At 43.3% G+C, this 22,343-nt stretch overlaps 1 protein-coding gene across 3 annotated transcripts in view; it reads left to right on the top strand.

Annotated features, from left to right (window-relative positions):
- The window catches only part of SNX27 (sorting nexin 27), a 141,765-nt gene extending 122,880 nt beyond the window's left edge, over nucleotides 1-18,885 (top strand). For all 3 annotated transcript variants that reach the window (XM_077156003.1, XM_077156001.1, XM_077156002.1), the window contains 5 exons: nucleotides 2,193-2,282; nucleotides 13,126-13,275; nucleotides 13,582-13,710; nucleotides 14,096-14,155; nucleotides 14,962-18,885. In XM_077156003.1, coding sequence (XP_077012118.1) covers nucleotides 2,193-2,282; nucleotides 13,126-13,275; nucleotides 13,582-13,710; nucleotides 14,096-14,155; nucleotides 14,962-15,009 — 477 coding nt within the window. In that variant the 3' untranslated portion in view covers nucleotides 15,010-18,885. The remainder of the gene's footprint in view (nucleotides 1-2,192; nucleotides 2,283-13,125; nucleotides 13,276-13,581; nucleotides 13,711-14,095; nucleotides 14,156-14,961) is intronic.
- The last annotated feature ends 3,458 nt before the right edge of the window (nucleotides 18,886-22,343 follow it).

Raw genomic sequence — 22,343 nt, 5'->3', positions numbered from 1 at the left:
GTTCTTGGGAACATGGCAAGGCAGTTCTTGTTGAGCCGCCCCTCTGTGGCTGTCCCCTCTGTGCCTGAGTGGGCCCCAAGGTGGCCAGGGCGGGGGGGTGCCGGCTAGTCCTGCATCAAGGCAGTCCCGGGCTGGCAGTGCCCGCCGTCTGTGGTTCTTGGAAGAGCTGAACAACTAGGGACACTCATAACAGTGATGTCAATGATGGTGTTTGTTTATGCTGCTTTGAATATTTATATATACTTTATAAAAGCCTTAACATTTGTTATCTCCCGGTCCACTCACAGATGAGTATTATTCCTGCTCTACAGGCGCAGAGGGTCGAAGTGCCTTACGTGGTGCCCCTGGGTGTATTCCCAAGACACGCGTTTGCCCTTAAGACACCCTGGGAGGGTGTGCGGGGGCTCGGTGCTGGAATCCTGGCGCCACGTGTTCCCAGACCCTGCACGTCCCCCCAAAAAAGCACGGGAGGTGACGTCTACCTTAAGTGAGGAAGTAATCTTCTCACTAAAGTGGAACTTATGGAAATTAAAGTAGAATTGCCTAATGTGATGGCCCACACTCATTCTGAAATAAAACCACAGGTCAGGGGCCCAGGCCAGCTGCCTGCTGAGAAATTATTTGAGCGAGTCCCAAAGCGCAGGCGGCCCGGGCACCGTCCGAGTGCCTGGGCAGCTGGGCATGTGGCTCTTTGTTTCTCCCAGAGCTCAGTTTTGCCTTCCATTACACTTCTTAAGTTTTTCTTGGGATAGGGAATGGTCAGAGTGAGGCAGGGAAGGGTGCACAGATACACAGAGCTGATCCAGGGGCTGAATCGTTATTTAAATTATTTAATTTAATATATATAATTATATGTTTATATGTATTATATAACATATATTATATATTTATATGTAATTACTTATATAATTTATAGTTAGCATATTATGTGTGAATATGTTTGTGCCTGCATCAAGTCCTTTTGGGTTTTTTTTTTTCCATTCATGGTCTCATATTTGTCACTTCCTTTCTTCTAGTTTCTACTACCTTAGTAGTAGGCCTCATTTTATTTCATGCTTCAGGTGCCACAGCATCGTTGCCCTTCCTTATTCCATTCTCTCCTCAACTTAATTCATTCCCTACTCAAGTACAAATCAAACTTTAAAAAAAAAAAAATTTTTTTTTAATGTATTTTTTTTTGTCTATCTCAAGTCTCAATTCCTGTGTCTGCCTTTTAGGATCCTTCATAATCTGTTGTTATCCTACACATCCAACATCATCTGTCCCCAAACATGTGCCCTCTATTCAAATGAGGTGAATCTATCTCCTGAAGATGGAGAAATTCAACCCATTCCTATTTGCTGCCTTCAGCTCACAGTTTCTCTTACTCGGCAGATCCTTCTGGGGCCACCCAAGGCTCCCCTGAGAAGTGTAATTAGCCCTAAGCTTTTCTGTCCTAACTGTTTTGTTCTTACTGTCTGTACTGCCCCTTTCTGCCATGTCGTTACATTGCCTTTAGTGAAGTACCATGCTGTGTTTTGTTGTTCCCAGATTGTGTATGTGTGCGTACTGACCGTTATTCCCAGATTATGTGTGTGTGCGTACTTTAGTGAAGCGCCACGCTGTGTTTTGTTGTCCCCAGGTTGTGCGTGTGTGCGTACTTTAGTGAAGCGCCACGCTGTGTTTTGTTGTCCCCAGGTTGTGCGTGTGTGCGTACTTTAGTGAAGCGCCACGCTGTGTTTAGTTGTCCCCAGGTTGTGCGTGTGTGCGTACTTTAGTGAAGCGCCACGCTGTGTTTAGTTGTCCCCAGGTTGTGCGTGTGTGCGTACTTTAGTGAAGCGCCACGCTGTGTTTTGTTGTCCCCAGGTTGTGCGTGTGTGCGTATTTTAGTGAAGCGCCACGCTGTGTTTAGTTGTCCCCAGGTTGTGCGTGTGTGCGTACTTTAGTGAAGCGCCACGCTGTGTTTTGTTGTCCCCAGGTTGTGCGTGTGTGCGTACCGACCCCAGGTAAGCCTCACACCAGAGGCCAGGTCCCTCCAGAGCCACAGCCGTCCTTGAGCACAGGCAGACACGGCCGGGCTCCCTGAAGAGGGGGGGGCTCAGATGGATGAGTTGTTTATTCTGGAACTGAATCTGTCTCTCTTTATTTTTAGTAAGGACCTGCATGACAGTGACTTTTGCATTCCTTTCTTCCTTGCCTCTGTCCTGGTGCAGGCTGTGGACGATGTGAAGAGAGGTTACATTAAAGCAGACGAGAAGTCCTACCAGCTGCAGAAGCTGCATGAACAGAGGAAGATGGTCATGGTAGGTTCTCTCTCCTGGAACCGAGTGCTCCTGCTCGTTCTGAAAGCTGTTGCTCCAGTCGTGTTTGAGGGTTGTTGTACCCTGGTCCTTGCCTTACTTAAATAGAACAAGGAAGAGAATATAGACTGTGATGCAAAGCCCATTGTGTCTTCCATTTAGCACGTAAAGAGTTGTGTTGTTATACGTAGGTATATTTATTATTAATAATACCCGAACAGTATTCTTTTTTTCAAAGTGTTCTTTTTGAGAAACACAAAATTTGCTAACACAGAAGATGTGAAAACATTACACTCTGATAAAGATAAAATTCTGTAAGAACTGTTATTTAGATTTTTAACATCAGAAATTATTTTAGTTGTGATTTAGCAATAGCAAAATCATTGATTTTTACTGTGTCAGTAGTGCTTTTAGTTAGTATGATGTCCTAGAGCTGTGCTGCTTTATTCACTAGCAACTAGCCACATGTGGCTATTTAAATTTGTATTAATTTAAATTGAGGAGAATTTAAAATCCAGTTCCTCAGTTGTATTGGCCATATTTCATTTGCTGACTAGCCATGTGTGGCTAGAAGATACCGTATTGGACAGTGCAGATATGTAGAACATTTTCATCTTTGCAGAACATTCTATCGGACAGAGTGGTCTAGAGTGTTCCTTAAATGTTAAAAGTTAGTTTTCAATTTGTATTTAAAATAAATGCAGGGATGGAAATTGTCAAAAATAAAATTTGTGAAAAAAACCTATGTAAACATTCACTCATTTTAAAGCATCTTTAAATTTCTCTCTCAGCTCATTCATATATAGTTGGACTTTTTCCAGTTAATCTTTTTTAAAATTTTTATTGAGAAATATCCACATATAGAGAGTCCAACCATATTATACAATCAGTGGCCCATAGTATCATCACATACTTGTGCATTCTTCACCATGATCATTTTTAGAACATTTGCATCACTCCAGAAAAAGAAATAAAAAAGAAAAAGCAAAAATTTATACATTGCCATATGCCTTTCCCCTCCCTCTCATTGACCACCAGTATTTCAGTCTTCCCAATTTTTACCCTTTATCTCTCCCTGTCATTTTTTATGTTTTATCCTAATTTTTTTGCTCATCTGTCCAAACCCTGGATAAAAGAAGCGTCAGACACGAGGTTTTCACAATCACACAGTCATGCTGTAATAGCTATATAGTTATACAGTCTTCTTCAAGAACCAAGGCTAGTGTGGCCTCACTCTCTCTAAGCCCAACTCTGCAAGTGGAACCATTGCCCTCCCCTCCACATGACACATGACATCCAGGGTTGAAAGTCTCCCTGGTGGTGTAGTAGATGACCCCCAGGGGTGAGTCTTGCCCTGGCACTGTTGGATCAACAATGCCATCCTGCCCAGAGGAGGGAAAAGAAGTGTAACTAATAAGGTTTCAGTGGCAGAGAGAGTTCAGACGGAGTCATGAGGCTACTCTGGAGGTTGTTCCTACGCAAGCTTCAGTTAGACCTTGCTACCTATCATAACTTGCCAAACCCCAACTAGAACTATTCCAGCCGATCCTAAAGAACACCAAGGCCAATATATAAGATTCTACAAAGGTTCCATGCACTAGGGTAACTTTCTAGAAACCTACAACCTCCATGTGGGTCCCTGGACCAGATAAATCCTGAAACCTAGATGGCCCAGCCTCTCCAGAACATCAGCTAGTTCCATCCCCCTACCTCATATTATTGACAGCCCTTCCAACATGAAAAAGGTAGAATGGGAATAGCCCAAATACCCCTAAAGAGTAGGAGAACGATCAAAGGTGATGGTGGGGTTATACAGAGAAGGTAGGGTTTAACAAATGAGTATGAATATGGAATCATTATACTGATATTTCTTTTAGTCTCCAGTATCTTAGAGCAGCTAGAAGTAAATATCTAAAATTGTGAAATTGTAACCCATACCAAACTCTGAAATCTGTTCTACAACTAATTGTTGTGCTGTGCTTGGAAATTTATTGTTTTTTTTTTTTTTGTATATATGTTATTTTTCATAAAAAAAGGGAAAAAATGATTAAAAAAATACATATTCCTTCTAGCCTCCAATGTTCTGGAATCAAGGCTGCTGGAACATAGCTCAGCAGTTTCAGATACTTCCCTCTAGCCAGTCCAATACACCATAAACTAAAAAAGGGTATTTATACAATGCATAAGAATAACTTCCAGGATAATCTCTTGACTCTGTTTGAAATCTCTCAGCCACTGAGACATTATTTTGTCTCATTTCTCTCTTCCTCCTTTTGGTCAAGAAGGCTTTCTCAATTCCATGATGTCAGGTCCCAGCTCATCCCAGGAGCCAGGTCCCACATTGCTAGAGAGAGTTACAGTTCTGGGAGTCATGTTCAACGTAGCGGGGAGGGCAATGAGTTCACCTGCCAGATCAGCTTAGAGAGAGAGGCCATCTGAGCAACAAAAGAGGTTCTCTGGGGGTGACTCTTAGGCATAATTATAAGTAGGCTTAGCTTCTCCTTTGCAGGAATAAACTTTGTAGGTGCAAGCCCCAAAATTGAGGGCTCGGCCTGTTGAATTGGTTGTCCCCACTGCTTTTGAGAATATCAGGAATTCCCCAGATGTGGAATTTTAATATTTCCTCCTTTTTCCCCAGTACCCTAAGGGAACTTTGCAAATACTTTTTTGTTTTCTGCCCAAATTACTCTGGGATATGTCTGGACATCACACTAACCTGGACAAACCAAGAAGATCTCATGCCCTATTCAAGATTCCATATACTTTTGGCATTCAAGTAAACTGACCAACAAGTTAATTTAGATAATGTACTCCCCAAAATATAAATTTTGCACCAAATAAACATCTGTCCTTTTGGTCTCACACAGAGGTTGAAGTTTGAAAATATGGACCATATCAACCTTTACCCAGTATTCTGATTTACCCTTTGTCCTATCCAGATCAGCTTCATTCATATCTCTAGTCGAAGTCTGATCACTTTTTCAGCTTTTTAAACAATAGCTGAATGGGATAATACTGACTTTCATAGATTCAGTGCTCCAACTCTGAGTCTCAGGTGACACATAAATACCCGAAGTTTCAGGGAACGACCAGGTTATCACAGACAGCTCAGTATCTTAGAATTTCAAAATATCCTTTACAACTCCTAAATATATGTGACTGCTGTAAGTGCTTACAATCTGGGAACCTTTACAGTAGGCCCCAACCTGATAACCCATGCTCTCGACTTCAATTCTCTGAGTTTGTATGTTACAGTTAGTCCTTAAGAGTGAGGCATGATAATATTTGTCTTTCTGTTTCTGACATTTCATTCAACCTACTCTCCTTAAGGTTCATACACCTAGTTGCCTCACAACTTCTTTCCTTCTTGCAGCCACTTGGTAGTTCATTGTATGTGTACACCACAGTTCCCCCTTCCATTCTTCAGTCGTTGTACCCTTAGGCCACCTCCATCCATTGTGAACTGGGAACACTGCCACCATAGACACCAGTGTGCAAATGTCCATTCCTGTCCCCACTCAGTTCCTCTAGGTATATACCTAGCGGTGGGGTTGCAGGATCTTATGGCAACCCCACCCCTAGCCTCCTGTGGACCCACCACCCTGCCCTCCAAGGGGCTGCACCTCTCAGCTTCACTGCAACAGTGACTAGGTACATCTCTTTCTCCACGTTATCTTTAGCACTTGTTTCTTTCTGTTCATTTTTACCCCATTTTATTCACACATCATAAATCTAACCTAAGTAAATAGACATACCTTCGCCTATTTATGCCTATTTATGAAGACATTTCCTTTTTTTCCACAGAGAATCAATACCCCTCTCCCATGCCCCCCCACTTGTTGACATTTAGTTTTGGCATAATGCCTTTGTTATATTCAGTGGAAGCATATTACAAGGTTACTGTTGACCAAAGCCCCTAGCTTACATTAATTATACTTTTTCCTGAATACCATCCATTTTCAATATCTTACCTTGTTGACATTCATTTGTTCTCCCTCATGCAAAAACATTTTTATGTTTGCACATTTCATCACCATCAGTCTTTATCCTCTGCCTTTCCTTCTGGTGTCATGCGTTCCCTCAGCCTTCTCCCTCTATCGCAGTCACACTCAGCCGCATTCAGTGTACTTGTCATGCTGCAGTCATGGAGTATCGTACTGTCCGTTTGTGAATTTTTGCATTCAGTCCTGTTGCGCATTTTGTATTCCTTTAGCACCAAATGCCCGATCTCTACCCTCTTTCTGTCTCCTGATAACCTGTGTTCTTAACTTTAACTCTCAAAGTTCATTCATTATTTTCAGTTCATATCAGTGAGACCATACAGTATTTATCTTTTGTTTCTGGCTAATTTCACTCAGCAGAATGTCCTCATGGTTCATCCATGTTGTTACGTGCTTCGTGACTTTGTTCTGTCTTACAGCAGCACAGTGTAGTATGTCTATACCACAGCTTGTTTAGCCTCTTGTCCTTTGATGCAATTATAATTTTTACTGATCTCACACAAGATAGTAATTGCTTTGGTAATGATTCTGATGAGTCACTTGTTTTTTTGTGTGTGAATTTGTTTTGTTATGAAAAGTAATTTCATAAAGACTTCTGGTATACTAGTGTGAACTACATATTGTTTCTTTACACATGCAATATTCCAGACGCACTTTTATACATGTATTTAACAAAAAATATTTGTTGAGCCCCAATATGTGCCAGGCACAGTGCAAGGTGCTAGAGTAATAAATGGGTTAGAGATTTTCTGGGCAAAATTGAGAAAATCTGAATTTTACAAGCTCAATAAGCTATTATTAAACCACATTTAAGGACTCAATTTTATACCTTGTAATTACCCAGTTAAGAATTAGACTGTGGCTGACGTGTTTTCCCGTGGGTCACTGGAATTGAGTGTAAAATGTGCTTAAACCTTTTAGAATTCTACTGCCTTGAAAACCTACTGCCAAAATATGTGTGTTAACACATAATACTGTGATCAGATTTCAAAGAAAAGTCCATCAGAGTTTTAATTTTGGTGTACTGAAGTATCAGATTTCAAAGATACTGACATGGCCCGTGTTCATGACCAGCACCCTGGAGCTTCCAGTGCAGGGGTCTCTGTAGAGCCCGGAGGTCTTGGCCCTGTTAGCTGTAGTGCCTCAGTTGGTTACCAGGGTAACCTACTAACTCAGGGCTTCAGGGCACTGAGTCTTCATCTGAGCAGTTGCTAAATCACTCTGAGACCTTCAGCATTTCAACAGCATTTCTTGGTTTGGGTTTGGGAATGTCCGCCATCCAGCTGTCAAGTAGAGTCTTGACAAATGCTCCACGGGTCTGGTAGATAAATAAGCTTCCTATAAGGTTCCCTTGTTCTCCAAATCTTCAAACACAGAGGACAGCTCATATCTTTGCCATAGTTTGTAATACACAATGTGACAATAACAGGTTTTTGTACTTATTTAGAATTAGAGTGAGTCTCGAATTTGGGTGGTTGAGAATAGGTGGTACCAGAGGCTTTTTTTTTTTTTACATTCACACAAACGATAGACAAGTGTAAATTATATTTCAAGAGGAGTGGCCTGAATTTGCCCTTGTTGAACTGACAATCAAGGAGTTTCTACATTAGTGTTTTTCAACATCATTTTTTAACGACGTAACACAAGGCCGTGTGGAAAGTCAGTGTTTCTCAGAGTGTGGTCACCAGCCACCTCCGTGAGAATCACCTGTGAAGCCTGTTTAAAACGCTGGTTTCTTTATGGGGACAGCTTAATCAAACACCATAAGTACATGGAACCTTGAGTAGGGCATGAAATTTCGTAGGTTTGTCCAGAGTGATGCCTTAGTAAATCCCAGAAGGATTTGAACAGGGAATAGAAATGTATTTGCAAAGTTCCCTTTGGGGAATGGTGAGAAAGAGGGAAAATTCAACTTCCCCAAGTGGAGAATTCTTGATATTCTTACAAGCAGTGGGGACAACCAAAGCAATAGGCTGAGCCCTCAGTCTTGGGATTAAGTTCATATGAAACTTAACCCTGCAAAGGATAGGCTAAGCCTATTTAAAATTAGGCCTAAGAGTCACCCCAAGAAAATCTCTTTTGTTGCTCAGATGTGGCCTCTCTCTCTGCCAGTCAACATGACAAGCAAACTCACCCCCCCCCACCCCCCATCTATGTGGGACATGACTCCCAGGGGTGTGGACCTTCCTGGCAACGGGACAGAAATCCTAGAATGGACTGAGACTCAGCATCAAGGGATTGAGAAAAACCCTAGAATGAGCTGGGACTCGGCATCAAGGGAGTGAGAAAACCTTCTCGACCAAGAAGGGGAAGAGTGAAATGAGGCAAAGTGTCAATGGCTAGGAGATTCCAAACAGAGTGGAGAGGTTATCCTGGAGGTTATTCTTACGCATTAAATAGATATCACTTTTTTAGTTAAGATGTGACAGGCTGTAGGGAACTGCCTGAAAATGTAGAGCTGTGTTCCAGTAGCCACATTTCTTGAAGATGTTTCTTATATCATTGATTATATAATGATACAGCTTTCACAGTGTGACTGTGTGATTGTGAAAACCTTGTGTCTGATGCTTCCTTTATCTACCTTATGGACAGTTGAGTAAAACATATGGATGAAAAATAAATAAATAGGAGGGGGAACAAATGTCAAAATAAATTTAGTTGATTGAAATGCTAGTGATCAGTGAAAGGGAGGGGTAAGGGGTATGGTAATGAATTTTTTTTCTGTTTTCTTTTTATTTCTTTTTCTGAATTGATACAAATGTTCTAAGAAATGATCATGATGATGAATATACAACTATGTGATGAAAAAAAGAATGTTCATATTGTAAAAAATAAAAATTAAAAGAAAATGCTATTTTCTGGACCCTACCCCATATTTATGAAGCATCAATCTCTGGTGGTAGGACCTAGGAATTCTAAATTTTAAAAAGCACTCTCATGGTGGAGTTATACAGAGAAGAAGTTCAGGCTTAACACACGAATATGAGTGCAGAATCATTAAACTGATATTTCTTTTAGTCTCTAGTTTCTTAGAGCAGCTAGAAAGTAAAAACCTGTAACTGTGGAATTATAACCCATACCAAACTCTGAAATCTGTTCTACAACTGATTGTTGTACTGTGCTTTGAAATTTATTACTTTTGTGTATGTATGTTATTTTTCACAAAAAAGAAAAAACAGTCTATTGTTAAAAAACAAAAAAAAGAACTCTGGTGATTTTTGAAACTTTCATCAGAATCACTACTCTAGGTGTTTGGGAAAGTTGGCTTCCAACGTGTTTTCTAGCCCTTATTTCAGTTAGACCTGGTGGGACCCTGGGCAGGCTGTTGGGGAGCAGAGCATGCTGCAGAATGGACCTCGCCCCACTACCCTAAGCTTTCTGCTGTTATTAAGTGCTGAGTCTGCGCTTTAATAACCGTTGTATTTCTGTATTTACCTGCCTTGCTGAATACTGGGCATGTTTTAAATGTCCCATGCTATATTCTCTGGCCTAGTGTGGGCCACTGGGAAGTTGTTAGTTCCTGTTGCCTTTCCCCAGCTGTGGTGGGGCCCTGAACCCCAAGCCCTGAGGCGTCTTAGTCCCCGTTGTGAGCAGGCTGGGGGTGATGGTGCTTTTTTTGTTGGTTTCTTTTAGCTTTTTTGTTATACAGTATAACATATATACAAAGCAAGGAAATAAAAAAGCAATAGTTTTCAAAGCACTCTTCAACAAGTAGTTACAGGACAGATCCCAGAGTTTGTCATGGGGTACCATACTATCCTCTCAGATTTTTCCTTCTGGCTACTCCAGAATACAGGAGGGTAGAGGGCTTAAATATTTTTTTATCATCACAGTTGACTTTTTTTTCCTTCTTTTTTTTTTGTGAACGATAACATATATACAAAAAAAAAAGCAGTAAATTTCAAAGCACTGCACAACAATTAGTTGTAGAACATATTTCAGAGCTTGACATGGGTTACAATTTCACAATTTTAGGTTTTTGCTTCTAGCTGCTCTAAAATACTGGAGACTAAAAGAGATATTAATGATTCAGCATTCATATTCGTTTGTTAAGTACCGCGTTCTGTGTATAACTCCACCATCACTTTTGATCTTTCCATACCTCTCATTGGAGTTGTTTGGGCTATGGTGATTCTAAATTTTTGCGATTGGAAGGGTCTGTCACTAATGTGGGGTAGGGAGATGGAACTAGCTGATGTTCTAGAGAGGCTGGGCCCTCTAGGTTTCAGGACTTATCTGGAACAGAGACCCATCTGGAGGTTGCAGGTTTCTGGAAAGTTACTCTAGTGCATGGAACCCTTGTGGAATCTTATATATTACCCTAGGTGTTCTTTAGGATTGGCTGGAATGGTCCTGGTTGGGGGTTGGCAGGTTATGATAGGTAGTAAAATCTAAGCTTGCATAAGAGCAACCTCCAGAGTAGCCTCTCAACTCTATGTGAACTCTCTCTGCCACTGATACTTTGATAATGGGGCTATTAAAATTACTTTTTAAGCTGTCATTTATTAACTTCCTAATTATGCACTAAGTAATATGCTAAATATTTTACTTAAAGTTCACAGATAGCTATATGAGGGAGGTACTGTTATTTTCTGTTTTGTAGAAGAGGAAACTAATGCTCCTGCGATGAGGTAATTTTCTGAGTTCAAGCAACTGTGTCCTAGATGACCCCAGTTAGGAAGTGAGGGGCCAGGGGGCAGCCCAGGGCAGCTGGGCCCAAGCTCCTAAACCCTGCTTTGGGTACTGTGTCCTGTACCAATCTTTGCTGCTCGCTACAACCCAGAGGCATTCCCTCCGCTTCTGCATCACCCACTCCCTGTCGTGTTTACCAGTGTTTTGTAGTCCGGGGTTTCTGCTTTGTTCAGAGTGTCAGTTGCAGGATTAAACAGTATCCTCATTTACCACTGATTTAAGAAGATTGAACTTAAAAGAAGGGTGACGTAGGATGATGGAAAAAGGGAGAAATGAGGGAAGAAAAATGATGTGAAGGAAGTATTATGGCACTTGGAGCCCCTTTCTAAACTGACTCAGCCCCTGTGTTCTTGCTGCCCATTTATAATTTTATATCTTCACAGCGCTTTTGATTAATTTACTTAAACAGAAATACACAGTGGAGAATGAATCATGTGATGTGACTTTTTTTTTCTGCCCCCCTACCCCCAGCCCTTCAGTTTTTTCAAGCAGCAGTAGCAGTAGTTTAGGTGCCACTTATTGCTACCAGAGCCATCAGTTGCCTCGTGTTTTTTTTTTCACGTGTGCCTTTGTCCCTTCTTTTCTCCTCTCTTGGTAAGACAGGAGGTAACTCCGCAGTGCATGCTAATATCCCTGCCCGTCTAGTTGAAATCAGCTATGGTATTGTGCCTTTGTCTTCTCTCTAGCACTTTGCACAGATCACCAGTGTTCTTCTCTTCTTGTGTGACATACAATTGGGAATGGGGAGGCTCGAGGCTCTTTGCTTGTGTCCCAGGCAATCTCTTAATTTTTTCCTATTATCTTCCTTTCCTTGTTTCTCTTCTAATCTCCTTTTCACTCTTCTTTTTTGACTCTCGCCCCTCTTAATTCAAAATAGTGAACTGGGTAAAAGAGAGAACTTCTTAACTGTAGAGGGGAAGGGACAAAGAACTGAGTTAAATTTAGTAGCTCAGAGGTGTTTTAGTTTCCTGGGCTTCTCTAGCAAATAACATGCCAAAGGATGGCTTACACAGTGGGAATTTAGTGATTTACAGTTTTGAGGCCAGGAAAAAAACCACCTCCAGGCATCATCAAAGCCAGGTTTTCTCCCTGACAGCTGTGGCATCCCGGGCCTGGCTGCCAGTGCCCTTGGTCCATGGCTTCTCTGTACGTGGCAGTGCATGTGGCAGCCTCTCCTGGCCGCTGTACTCTTTTATGGGTTTTGTTGAATTTCAGCTTTTTCCTTCTGTGGCTTTTCGCCTGTCTGGGTTTCATTCTGGTTATAAAGGACTCAAGTTATAGGATTAAGACCCATTCTGGACCATACCTTAGCTCAAGTAACCTCATCAAAAGGCCCCCCTTACAATGAATTTGCATCCACAAGTATAGATTAAGTTTAAGAAAACATGTTTTTCTGGGGTAATTACAGCTCTGAGTCACCACAGGAGGCACCCGTAGAGTAGTCCTGTAACACTGTGCTCAGAGAGCCATCTACGCCTCTTAGTTTTGGTCCAGATGTTTTTAAGGAGACATATACTGGGAGGGGCGAGGGGGCTGCAGTGGTACCTGGGGACAGTGGTGCTGCTTTGGGGGCTAGTTGGTGGTAGCGAAAGGAGCTCTGGCCTGGACATTAAACCTGGGTCCTCACCTGGTTGTGCCACTTATTGCCACCAACCTCAGGCAAATCTTACAACCACTTGGATTTCTGTAAGATGACTAGCTTATAGGATCTCTGTCAGTTTTAACGTTTTATGAATTTATGATTTGGGGAAGCTTAATCATGATCACTGAGATTATTGTAACTTTTGATTAGAGGAGAGACAGGGAGAAACATTAATTCCCTTTCCTTAATTATAAGGATAAATTAGACCCCCATCTTTTAGGTACAGTGAAAGTAGAGAGCCAGACTAAATAGAAATCTGAGTTCCTTCTGGCTTCATTTGTTTATTTGTTGTAAGTAAGGAAAGAAAGGGGGTGTCTAGAAGTTGGAAGTGGAATAAAGGATGTGTCAGAGTCTTTGTCCCAGCTTAGGGATAGGTCTGAGACCGAAGGCGAGGCCTTCAGGTTGCTGAGTGAGCAAATTCCCTTTGCTCCTTCTCTTCTTACACCATCTCGGCAGCTCTCCACTGTGGTCTAGTTCCATAGTAACACTCTTCCCTTCCTTTTCTTCCTAGTATCTCAACATGCTGAGAACCTGTGAAGGCTACAATGAAATCATCTTCCCCCACTGTGCCTGTGATTCTAGGAGGAAGGGGCATGTTATCACAGCCATCAGCATCACGCACTTTAAACTGCACGCCTGCACTGAGGAGGGACAGCTGGAGGTGAGAGTTCAGCCTGGAGCTGGGGGAGGGCAGGGTGTAGGGCTCGGAGCACTGGGGACACTTGGACACTCACTCACTTGCTGTGCTTTAGTTCTTGGGGAGAAACTAAAGCTGTGTTTTGACTGGGGTGCATAACTAGGCACTGGCTCCATACTGTTCCTCAACTCCATTGGCTTCCGCTACTGACTTCCATTCTCTTGTCCCAGTCCTTTCCTTAAAATGGTGCAGAATCACCTCATCTAAGCCCCCCAGAGCTCTCAGACTCTCCGTCTCAAAAGCCTGACACCCTTGATCTTTGTCGTGCAGAACCAGGTAATAGCATTTGAGTGGGATGAGATGCAGCGATGGGACACTGATGAAGAAGGAATGGCCTTCTGCTTTGAATATGCACGAGGAGAGAAGAAGCCTCGATGGGTTAAAATCTTCACACCATATGTGAGTGGTGGATGAGGGCACATACTTGGGAAGGGTAGCTTGGGTTTAAAGTTCTCCTTAATCTGGATGTACAGATGGGGAGTGATTCAGAAGCAGATCTGTCTGAGATCTGAACCTGTGTAAATCCTAGAGCCCCAGATTCGTCCAGTCTTTCCTTTAGGCCCCATTATGATTGGTAATTTCACATTCGCCTGACTCACAGTTGCCACCAGAAGGAGTTGGAGACTAGTAACATGCGGGTGGCTTTGGTCGCACAGCGCCCGTCAGGGTTTCTCTCTAGCCCAGCAAGTTTGGAAGGGGGCGTGCTGGGGGCAGGAGTTTGTAGGCTTGCACCCGTGGTGCCTGGCTTGAAGTGAGTGAGTGTATTGCTACTTTTTTTTTCCAGTTCAATTATATGCATGAATGCTTCGAGAGGGTGTTCTGTGAGCTCAAGTGGAGAAAAGAGGTAATTCTCACCAATTCTTGAATTGACTTTCTCATTTATAGTCCTGTGTTCAAAGACCGACCCACACATATGCCTTTCTATGAAATTAGTTAGGGACAGGTTATCCCTGGGACAGGACGTTCTTCCAGAGAGGGCAGCCTCTGGAGGGTGAGCAGTCTGTGCGGAAAGAGTCCTGCTTCTTCCCCTGTCTAGAGGCTGGACATTGGTTATAGACTGTTCCATCTTGCAGGGTTTCATGGACCCTCCCACACCTGTTTTTCATCTAGTCTCTCTTACTCCGGAAGGGCAGTGGTCTTCAGTTAGAGCCATTCTGGCCAGAGTGGCTCATGATAGTCTGTCTAGGCTCACCAAGAATGCGTAGCGATTGTAAGATTTTTGCTATTGCGTTGCTGCTGTCTATATGTGCCAGCGCCAAAGCAGAATTTGGAAGATTCTGAATAATTTGCTACTTATTCTTGAAGAAAATATTTCAGAGGTTCAGAAGGTAAAGCCTGGGCTCAGCCAACCAGATCTGAGTTCTATCCTGGCTTTTTCTCTCTCTGATTTTGGGCATATCACCCTCCCTTGATCTCAGTTTTCTCATCTGCAGAATGGGGAGGCTAAACCAGATATTTAGTATCCCAGGTCCCTCCCTGCCCTGGAAGGCTATAAGTTTAGGTGGGAATTTATATTAGGGGAAGGGGCCAATTAGAATTAGTCATCCAGTTGTACATTTTCTGTTGGTTTTTGTTTGAGGGGCTGTCTCCAGATGGGAGGGTATGTAGACACCTCAGACTTCCCAATAACTCTTCTTTTTTTCCTTTCAGAACATTTTCCAGATGGTGAGGTCACAGCAGAGGGATGTGGCCACCTAGCCTTTCCTTATCCGCCCGCTTCTCTCCACCCTCATCTTCTTAGCCCTTTCATCTCCCATGTCAGACAGAGTAACCATTAACACAAAAGAAGAGAAAAAGGAAAAAAAAGCATTATATTCAAAAGCCCTAAACTAAATATTATTAATAACCCCCTCTGAATTTCATGTCTCTGGAATTGAGCTGTAGAAAACAAGAGATTGGTCAGCACCATGAGTCAACTGAGTAAGACGGGAAAAGAAATAAGCCCAACCAACTTGCCAAAGGTATCTTTGTCCTTTCACCCTGGGCCTCATACCAACAGACTCTCCTTGTACTATATTTTTAAAACTGGAACAATGAACTCCATCCATTTGCACTGTTCAGGCATATATATGTATGTATGTAAAAATTATATATACACAAATTAGCTGCACGTATATACATATATATATATTTCTTTTAAAATTTCATATTGATGGCAGTACCTTTTTTAGCTTGTGTTTTTACACACCTTTCACTAGGATTCATGACCTCTCTCTTGCTCTCTTTATTTTGAAACAAACTTTAAAAAGGAAAAAAAAATTTTATAGGGAAAATACCTCTCCTCATGAAGGACTCGAAAAGTTTACAACCTGCTTGGATTTTTTGTCTCCCTTATTGTACTGAGTACAGATTCTTGCTTTTGGGTTGTCATAGAGTCTGAGGAGCAAGGAGCATAGTTTCTTTATCTTATAAGAGGGTGCCGTGGGGGGGTGGGGGGAGGCGGAAAAGGTGTGTTTCTAAAGGGCAGCAAGGCAGCAAGATCTGCAGAGAGAGTCTAAAGACTTGGTGTGACCTCTTGATTCCAGGACAGTTTTCCTGGTCCATCTGTCTCTCTCCAACTCATGGCTTTCTAGCCACATTCTACACCTCCTTCCTACTTCCCTGGGGCCCCTTGTCTGCTTTCTCAGCTGGCCTAGAGTGGGAGCGAGAATGGGCTTAGGAGGACGAGGCCTCAGGAACCTGAAACACCTCGTGATAGCAATGACGTATTTCCTGCCTTTTCTGAACAGAGACAGTGGTAGGAATCAGAGTCAATGTTGATACCTTTAGGCCCAAAAGTTGGACTTATGTAGGGGAAAGAAAGGCAGGCAATGCCCTGTGTACATAAGCTTTTCCCTACTCCATTCCTGATCAGTAACCACCCATAGCTATTACATTCTCTGTGACTTCCTTAAATAGCAGTGACAATATCTTTAAAGCCTTGGGGAAAGTTGGAATAGGTCAGTGGTCTGTGCCAACCAAACCATAGCTCCACTAAGCCAGCTGAGGATCCTGGAAGAAGCAACAGGAATATGCTTTGGGTTGGGTTGGATCTCAACTTTTAAATTGGAGACTGAAGAAAGACCTTTTGGTCCCCTAAACAGCTCCTCCTCTGACCGTGCAGTTTCCCCATTGAGACCTGAGAGCTCCATCCCAGCCAGGGTCAGATGCCAGGCTGATGGGTAGGACCCCATTCTCAGCCCCGAGGCTCTAGAGTCATTGCATTGGAAGCACTAAGTCTGGCTCAGATGTAACAGAAGCACAGCTTTGAGCCTCCTTTTCTTTTACCCTTCTCCACCTTTCAAGCAAAAACCTTCCTAGGGTAGCATTCTTTGCTTTACCATGACAGGTAAAGCAGTCATGCTTGGTTGGGGTCACTCCAACTGAGCAGTGTTGGGATGTTTGCCGTTTCTTTTTGTAACTTGTATTTACAGATCATTGTGAGGCCATTTTTCTTTCTCTCTTACTTTATCCTGGCAGCTGCTTATCCCAGTGGAGTGCAGGATCAAACAGGACATCCTGTCCTCCCCTTCTTCAAACCCAGGTGGAATCAAGAATGCAAAAGATTAAGAATGCTCATTATTTAAAGTTACAGAGAGTGAGTGATCCATGATTCAAAGGCTCTGACTTAAGATTGGCTCCTTTGTTTTTTTCGGCTTAAACAAATTTAATACTGAGCCCAAGGACTCTGGAAAGAAGATACTTTGATTTCCTGTTCCAAGATGCTAAAGAGCATTTTGGTGCCAGCTTTGTCCAAACTTATAAAAGTAGCAACAATTCGTCCCTACTCTCTCATAGTGGGAGAGGAATGAACAAATCCCAGAGTCCAGATGATGGGCCACATGCTGGCCTCCGAATTTGAGACATATGAGGGATGCCCTAAGGATATGGAGCCCTGGTACAGCGGTGGGTGCCGCTGGTTCCCTGCTGGCATGGCATCCTTTTGGGGCTCTGTGGAGAGTGGGTGAGGGGCCCTGTAGCTGGTTGGCCTGATGGCAGAATCTCTTTAGGAGTAGCTCCTACTGGAGGCTGTTCCACTAACAGAACACTCCGCTAAGGCAAGAAGCGGGGAAGAAGGGAGACCCTAGAGGTCAGTTCCTTTTCCCCTTCCGCCCATCACAGGCCTCCTGATGGAGGCAGAGACCGCCATGGCTGAGGAGTCCGCAGCATCAAGCCCTTTGCATGAAGCAGTGTTAGGTGTGACTTTCCCTTTCCCCTAACTCCAAACTTCCTTCCTCTAATCCCTACTCTTCTTAACCCTAGGTTCTGCCCAGAGAGGCTTCTACCAGTCTTTTACAGTGTGTCTCTTGGAAAGGGGAGGACACCCCCCCCTTCCACCTCAGCAGACCAGTAGAGTCTTCCTCATCTCCCGTTGTCTTCTCTACTTTCAGTATCTGTATTCCTGGGGCAAAAGCTCAAGCCTTTGTAGGGTTCAGGAGAAAGTGTAGGCTTTGGGAACCCCATCCCTGAAGAAAGTTTCCCTTGGACCATGCTTTGAGCTCCCCGTTCATGTTTTTATTCTAGAAGTTCTCCGTTCTTCTGCCCTCCTCTTTCCCTAGATCTGTGCACGGCACAGGTGCAGATGTGCTTGTGCTCAGGGCAGCCCCAGGCCTGTACAGAGCTCTCAGGGAGGAATTGGAAAACTTACCAGCATCTCCATGCCTGGTCCCTCTAGTTTCATCCTTTAGTTACCCATTCCAGGCCAGTAGCTTTGGGTTGTCCCCTCTGTAGCTCCAAACTAAATGCGTGGAGCAGCACAACAGGGCATTGACAAGAGGTGACACTTCACTCTTTCATCTCAGAATTTGCCAGCTTATGGGCCTGGCTCCGAGGAAGGAATTTTCTTAAAAGGGACTGTATCCTAATTAACATGAAATCTCCACAGATGGAGAAAATACTGTGCCCTTCTTTCTCTCCATCATACTAATTGACTGGTTTGATTCTGGAGTCAAAACCATTTGATCTTTTGAACCCCAACACATTGAGAGGTTCCTTCACCACCTTTATTGTGTCACATTACGTTCCTCTTGAAGGGAGGCTGATGAGGTTGAACACTGAGAGAGAGATATTAGAAGCGATGAGTCTGCTTCCTCGGCTCCCTACCCTCCCGTGCCACCTCCTTCCTTCCCCCCCTGAAACCTGGGCATGGCACGCCAGGCCTCGTTCACACTGGGACAGCATCAGCTCAGTCCTCAGCAATAACTTAGGGTGTGGGGGAAGCTTAGGGCTCTGGGGAGGGTCAGAATTGACAAGGGGAGTGGTATGGGGTGGGAGCCCTTGGCCAACTGCTAAACTTGGACACCAGTTTTATATCATGCCCCTGCTTTTAAGACAGTGAGCTGGGCTTTAGTTCTCCCCAGGCCATGCACCCTTTTAATTTATTTGAGAGAAACTCCGATTGTATTTTCACTGCAGTATCTTGTATTTTTTATTTGTGATTTAAGAAATGTGAAGAGAAAATATACACATAATGGCTAACAGTGTTTCTTTCATTCCTTGTTCTAGAGTTAACCACTCTAAATTGTTTGGTAATGTCACTTAGTGTAATTAATTGTAACATATTCTTTTAAATAAATTGATTTATTGATGAAACTATTCTTTGGTTTCCTGGACTGCGAGTCCTTTGGGTCATGTGGGAAGACAAGAGGCCCCTTTGAGACTTGGGTTAAGTGATCGGTCTGAAGTTGCAGAGGAGCGTCAGCCTGGGTCTCCCGAGTAACTAGTGGACAGTCCCGACAGCAGGGATGGAGAAGGGTGGGTAAAGGAGAATCCAGGGATGCGCCTATCCTCTGTTCTGTTCCCAGTGGCTTCTTTGAAAATTCATCCTTTCCCCTCAGATCACAGAGTTGATTGTGCTTACCCCTTCTTTCCTCCAGCCCGCACAGAATCCACGGTGAGACTCAGGACTGCTCCCTCCACCCTGTGCAGAGAGCCTGGCAGAGCACTTAGGACAACTAACTCTGCCGCCACTCCCCCCTCTTCCCCCACAGCATGTATATTCTTTTTCACTTTTCTGGTAACTCGGGAACCTTTTTCTCTCTGGAATCTGAGCTGAAAGTGCATATTACCCAGTGGCTGCCCAGCAGAACCCTAGGCACTGCGGATGGTCATGTTGCCTCCCTTCCCCGCACTCCCTGGGAATCAGGCTGGGCCTGCACACCTCTGCCTTCATGGAGGGGTCTCAGGTGCCGTGGCCCAGTTACCTCCTCTACAATCCTATCCTCTCTGTGCGCTAGTTCATGGGCTGAATATGCTATAAAGATAAACCATTTTTTATTATTTTATAACCCCTGACAATGTGCTTTTGCTCTTAACCAATGACCATAAGAACAAGAGGCAGCCTGACATTTTGGTGAGAAGTGTGGGGCAGGACGTTGGTCTGTGTCTCATTCCCCTAGCCACCAGCCCTGAATATTTGCAATCTGGTAAATCCTAATGGGAAGTTTTTCTTCAACAAGGAAAAGATTAATAGAGAATTACAGTAGAAATTCCAGAGTTAGAATTACAGAGGTTGAAGTCAACAAATATGTATGGAGTAAACTGGTGTGCAGGGCATTTTGCTAGATAAACTACAACAGGTACAAAAGCAAAGTAAGAAACAAACGACTAGCTTACAACCTCCTGGAGGAAAGGAGATATTTAAAATGACCATGGCACACAGCAGTGGAAGGTTTAAGTGCCATAAGAACTAAAAGGAGGGAGAAAGACATCTGGATAAGGGCAATTAAAATCTTTATGAGGAAAGTGGTGCTTAAGGTGAACCTTTTAGGATGAGAGGATTTCACCAACCAAGTGTTCAAGCATTGAGCCAGTATGTGCTGGACGCTGATCACTGGGAATGAAATACAGTCAAGCCTGTTCAGAAAACAGTGAATAGTCCCATTTAACTAGAGCTTGGGGCAGGTGTAGGAATGAAGTAGGAGTGAAGGTCGGGATTTGGAGAGCCATGGATGCCAAGATAAGGTACTCTGCATTTAAGAAAAAAAGCCAGAGAAGTTTGTGATTTTTTAATAAATCAGCTGCTGTTTAGAAATACTGGTGTATAAGAATACAAACGGAAGTATGCATTAGGAAACTACTGTAACGGTTCAGTTAATAAGTGGAAGCCATGGTAATTGAAAGCAAAGAAACGGATGTGGAAAAAAATGGTGGACATAAAAATCTTTCATGATTTAATAATGTATTGAATGTATATGAGAGGAATGAAACATGATTCCATAGGTTTCATGTCTAGGTGACTGGAACATAGATACATTTAAGAATTGGAACTTTTGGGGAGAAAATATTTTCCCTTTGGGCTTAAGATTTAGACACAGATAGGAAATGCAGATATGGTTGTCCAATAGTCATTTCTCTATTTATTGAGCACCTTCTAAGTTCTGGGCCAGTTTAGGGTAATGGGAATACAATGGCAAATAAATCAGATAAGATAATAAATATCTGTGAATTAATTTTAAAAGATAACTGGCGTCTGTGGAGCATAGACTGTAGGAAAGCAAGAGGAGAAACACCAAGACAGGTGAGGATACTGCAGGCATCTGGTGGGTGACACTGGACAGTGTGAACAGTGGTGGACATGGAGAGATGTGAGTAGATGAGGGATTTATTTTAGAGATAGAATCAGTAGGGCTTTGTGGTTTGATTGGATGTGAAACTTGAGATAAAGGGTGTAATCAAGGTTTGTGGCTTGCACTGGTAGAGAGTGGTTATTTATGAATGAGTTAGACTGATGGAGGAACGCAAAAGGTAAAGCCAGAATTGAGCTCAGAAGAAAAATTAGGTTAGAGACATACCTGGGGGTCATTTTCATTGAGTGGATGAGAGGGGAGGGAAACCCCATTTAAAGGGGACAAGAGGAAGCCGTCTACTCGGTGAAATAGACCAAGAGAGGAGCCAGATGCTAAGGATCTTAAAAGAGCCAGGAATTTGGGTCAGGGCTATTCAAGTTCTCATATTTGGAGAAGAGAATGACACTGGCCATGAGTAGGAGTTCCAGCAGTTACAAATGCAAGAAACTAAGACTGAAAAAGGCTTTGAAAGTTCGGCAGGAAAATTAAAAGACAAAGTCAGAGAGCTTATGTCTGTCAAGCTCTCTGCAGGACATGGAGACACCCTGCATTAAGCTTATACAGTTCAAAGCTTTAAAAATATGGGCAGGGAATGGGAATGCATTGGGGGAATTTAAGTCAGGGCTCCCCCCCCCCCCCCCCCCCCCCCGCCGCAACATTCTCATCACCTTAGTCCCGTTTAGGATGTTTTCCTAAATGTCTTTGTGTTTCTACAGCTGTAAAGCGTCTTCCAGTCTGTACTGTTAACCCGTCAGCTCTACTCTTTGGCCTTCAGAAGTTATTTTCCTTCTCTTCCCTTTATGTTGTCATTAACATTTGAACAGTTAACTGATTATCTTAGAAGAAGTTTTATCTTCCTTAGTCTCAAATTAGGGGATCCCACTGTCATTTGCTATTTTTCTCCTGCTATCCATTTTGTTACTGATGCCTCTTCTGCTCAGAAGAGATGTTAGTGCAGCTTCAGTCCCTAAGCTTCTCCTTGATACCACTCCTACTCTGTTTGGAGCCGAAGTGATGCCCGAAACATCAGTATTTATCTAAAAACCAAGTTATGAGCTTTTTCTTTTTTTTTCTCAGATGGTCTCCTGTAGTCAAAGGAACTGAAGAACGTGCCTCCGAGTTGTTTTGTTTCCCCCAAAAGGCCCCTCTGTGTCTCCCTCATCCCCATCTTTCAGCCTTACTGAACCGCTGCTTCCCTGGAGAATATCTGACTGCGTGCTTGCAGACTCGGTGTAGTTAGTGTTAGTGCAAGGGGCTGCCTGAAATGTGGGATGGTGCCAGGAAGGGGGAGCTTCCCAGGCCCATCTCACCCCCACCCCCAGCCCAGGGGAGAACTCCCCAGTCTGTAATCACTCCACTCTGGGAGATGCTGGCCGTGTAAAACTCACCTTCCATCTTTCTGCCCTGACTCGGAAGCTGTCTGAAGCCACGGTGAGGCGGCTCAAGGGGAAATTTAATACCAACTTCTGTTGCCCTCCTCCTCGC

Source organism: Tamandua tetradactyla, chromosome 4, assembly GCF_023851605.1.
Source record: "Tamandua tetradactyla isolate mTamTet1 chromosome 4, mTamTet1.pri, whole genome shotgun sequence".
Taxonomy (NCBI): Eukaryota; Metazoa; Chordata; class Mammalia; order Pilosa; family Myrmecophagidae; genus Tamandua; species Tamandua tetradactyla.
The sequence above is the reverse complement of the archived record's forward strand: the minus strand, read 5'-3'. Positions and strand labels throughout refer to the sequence as shown.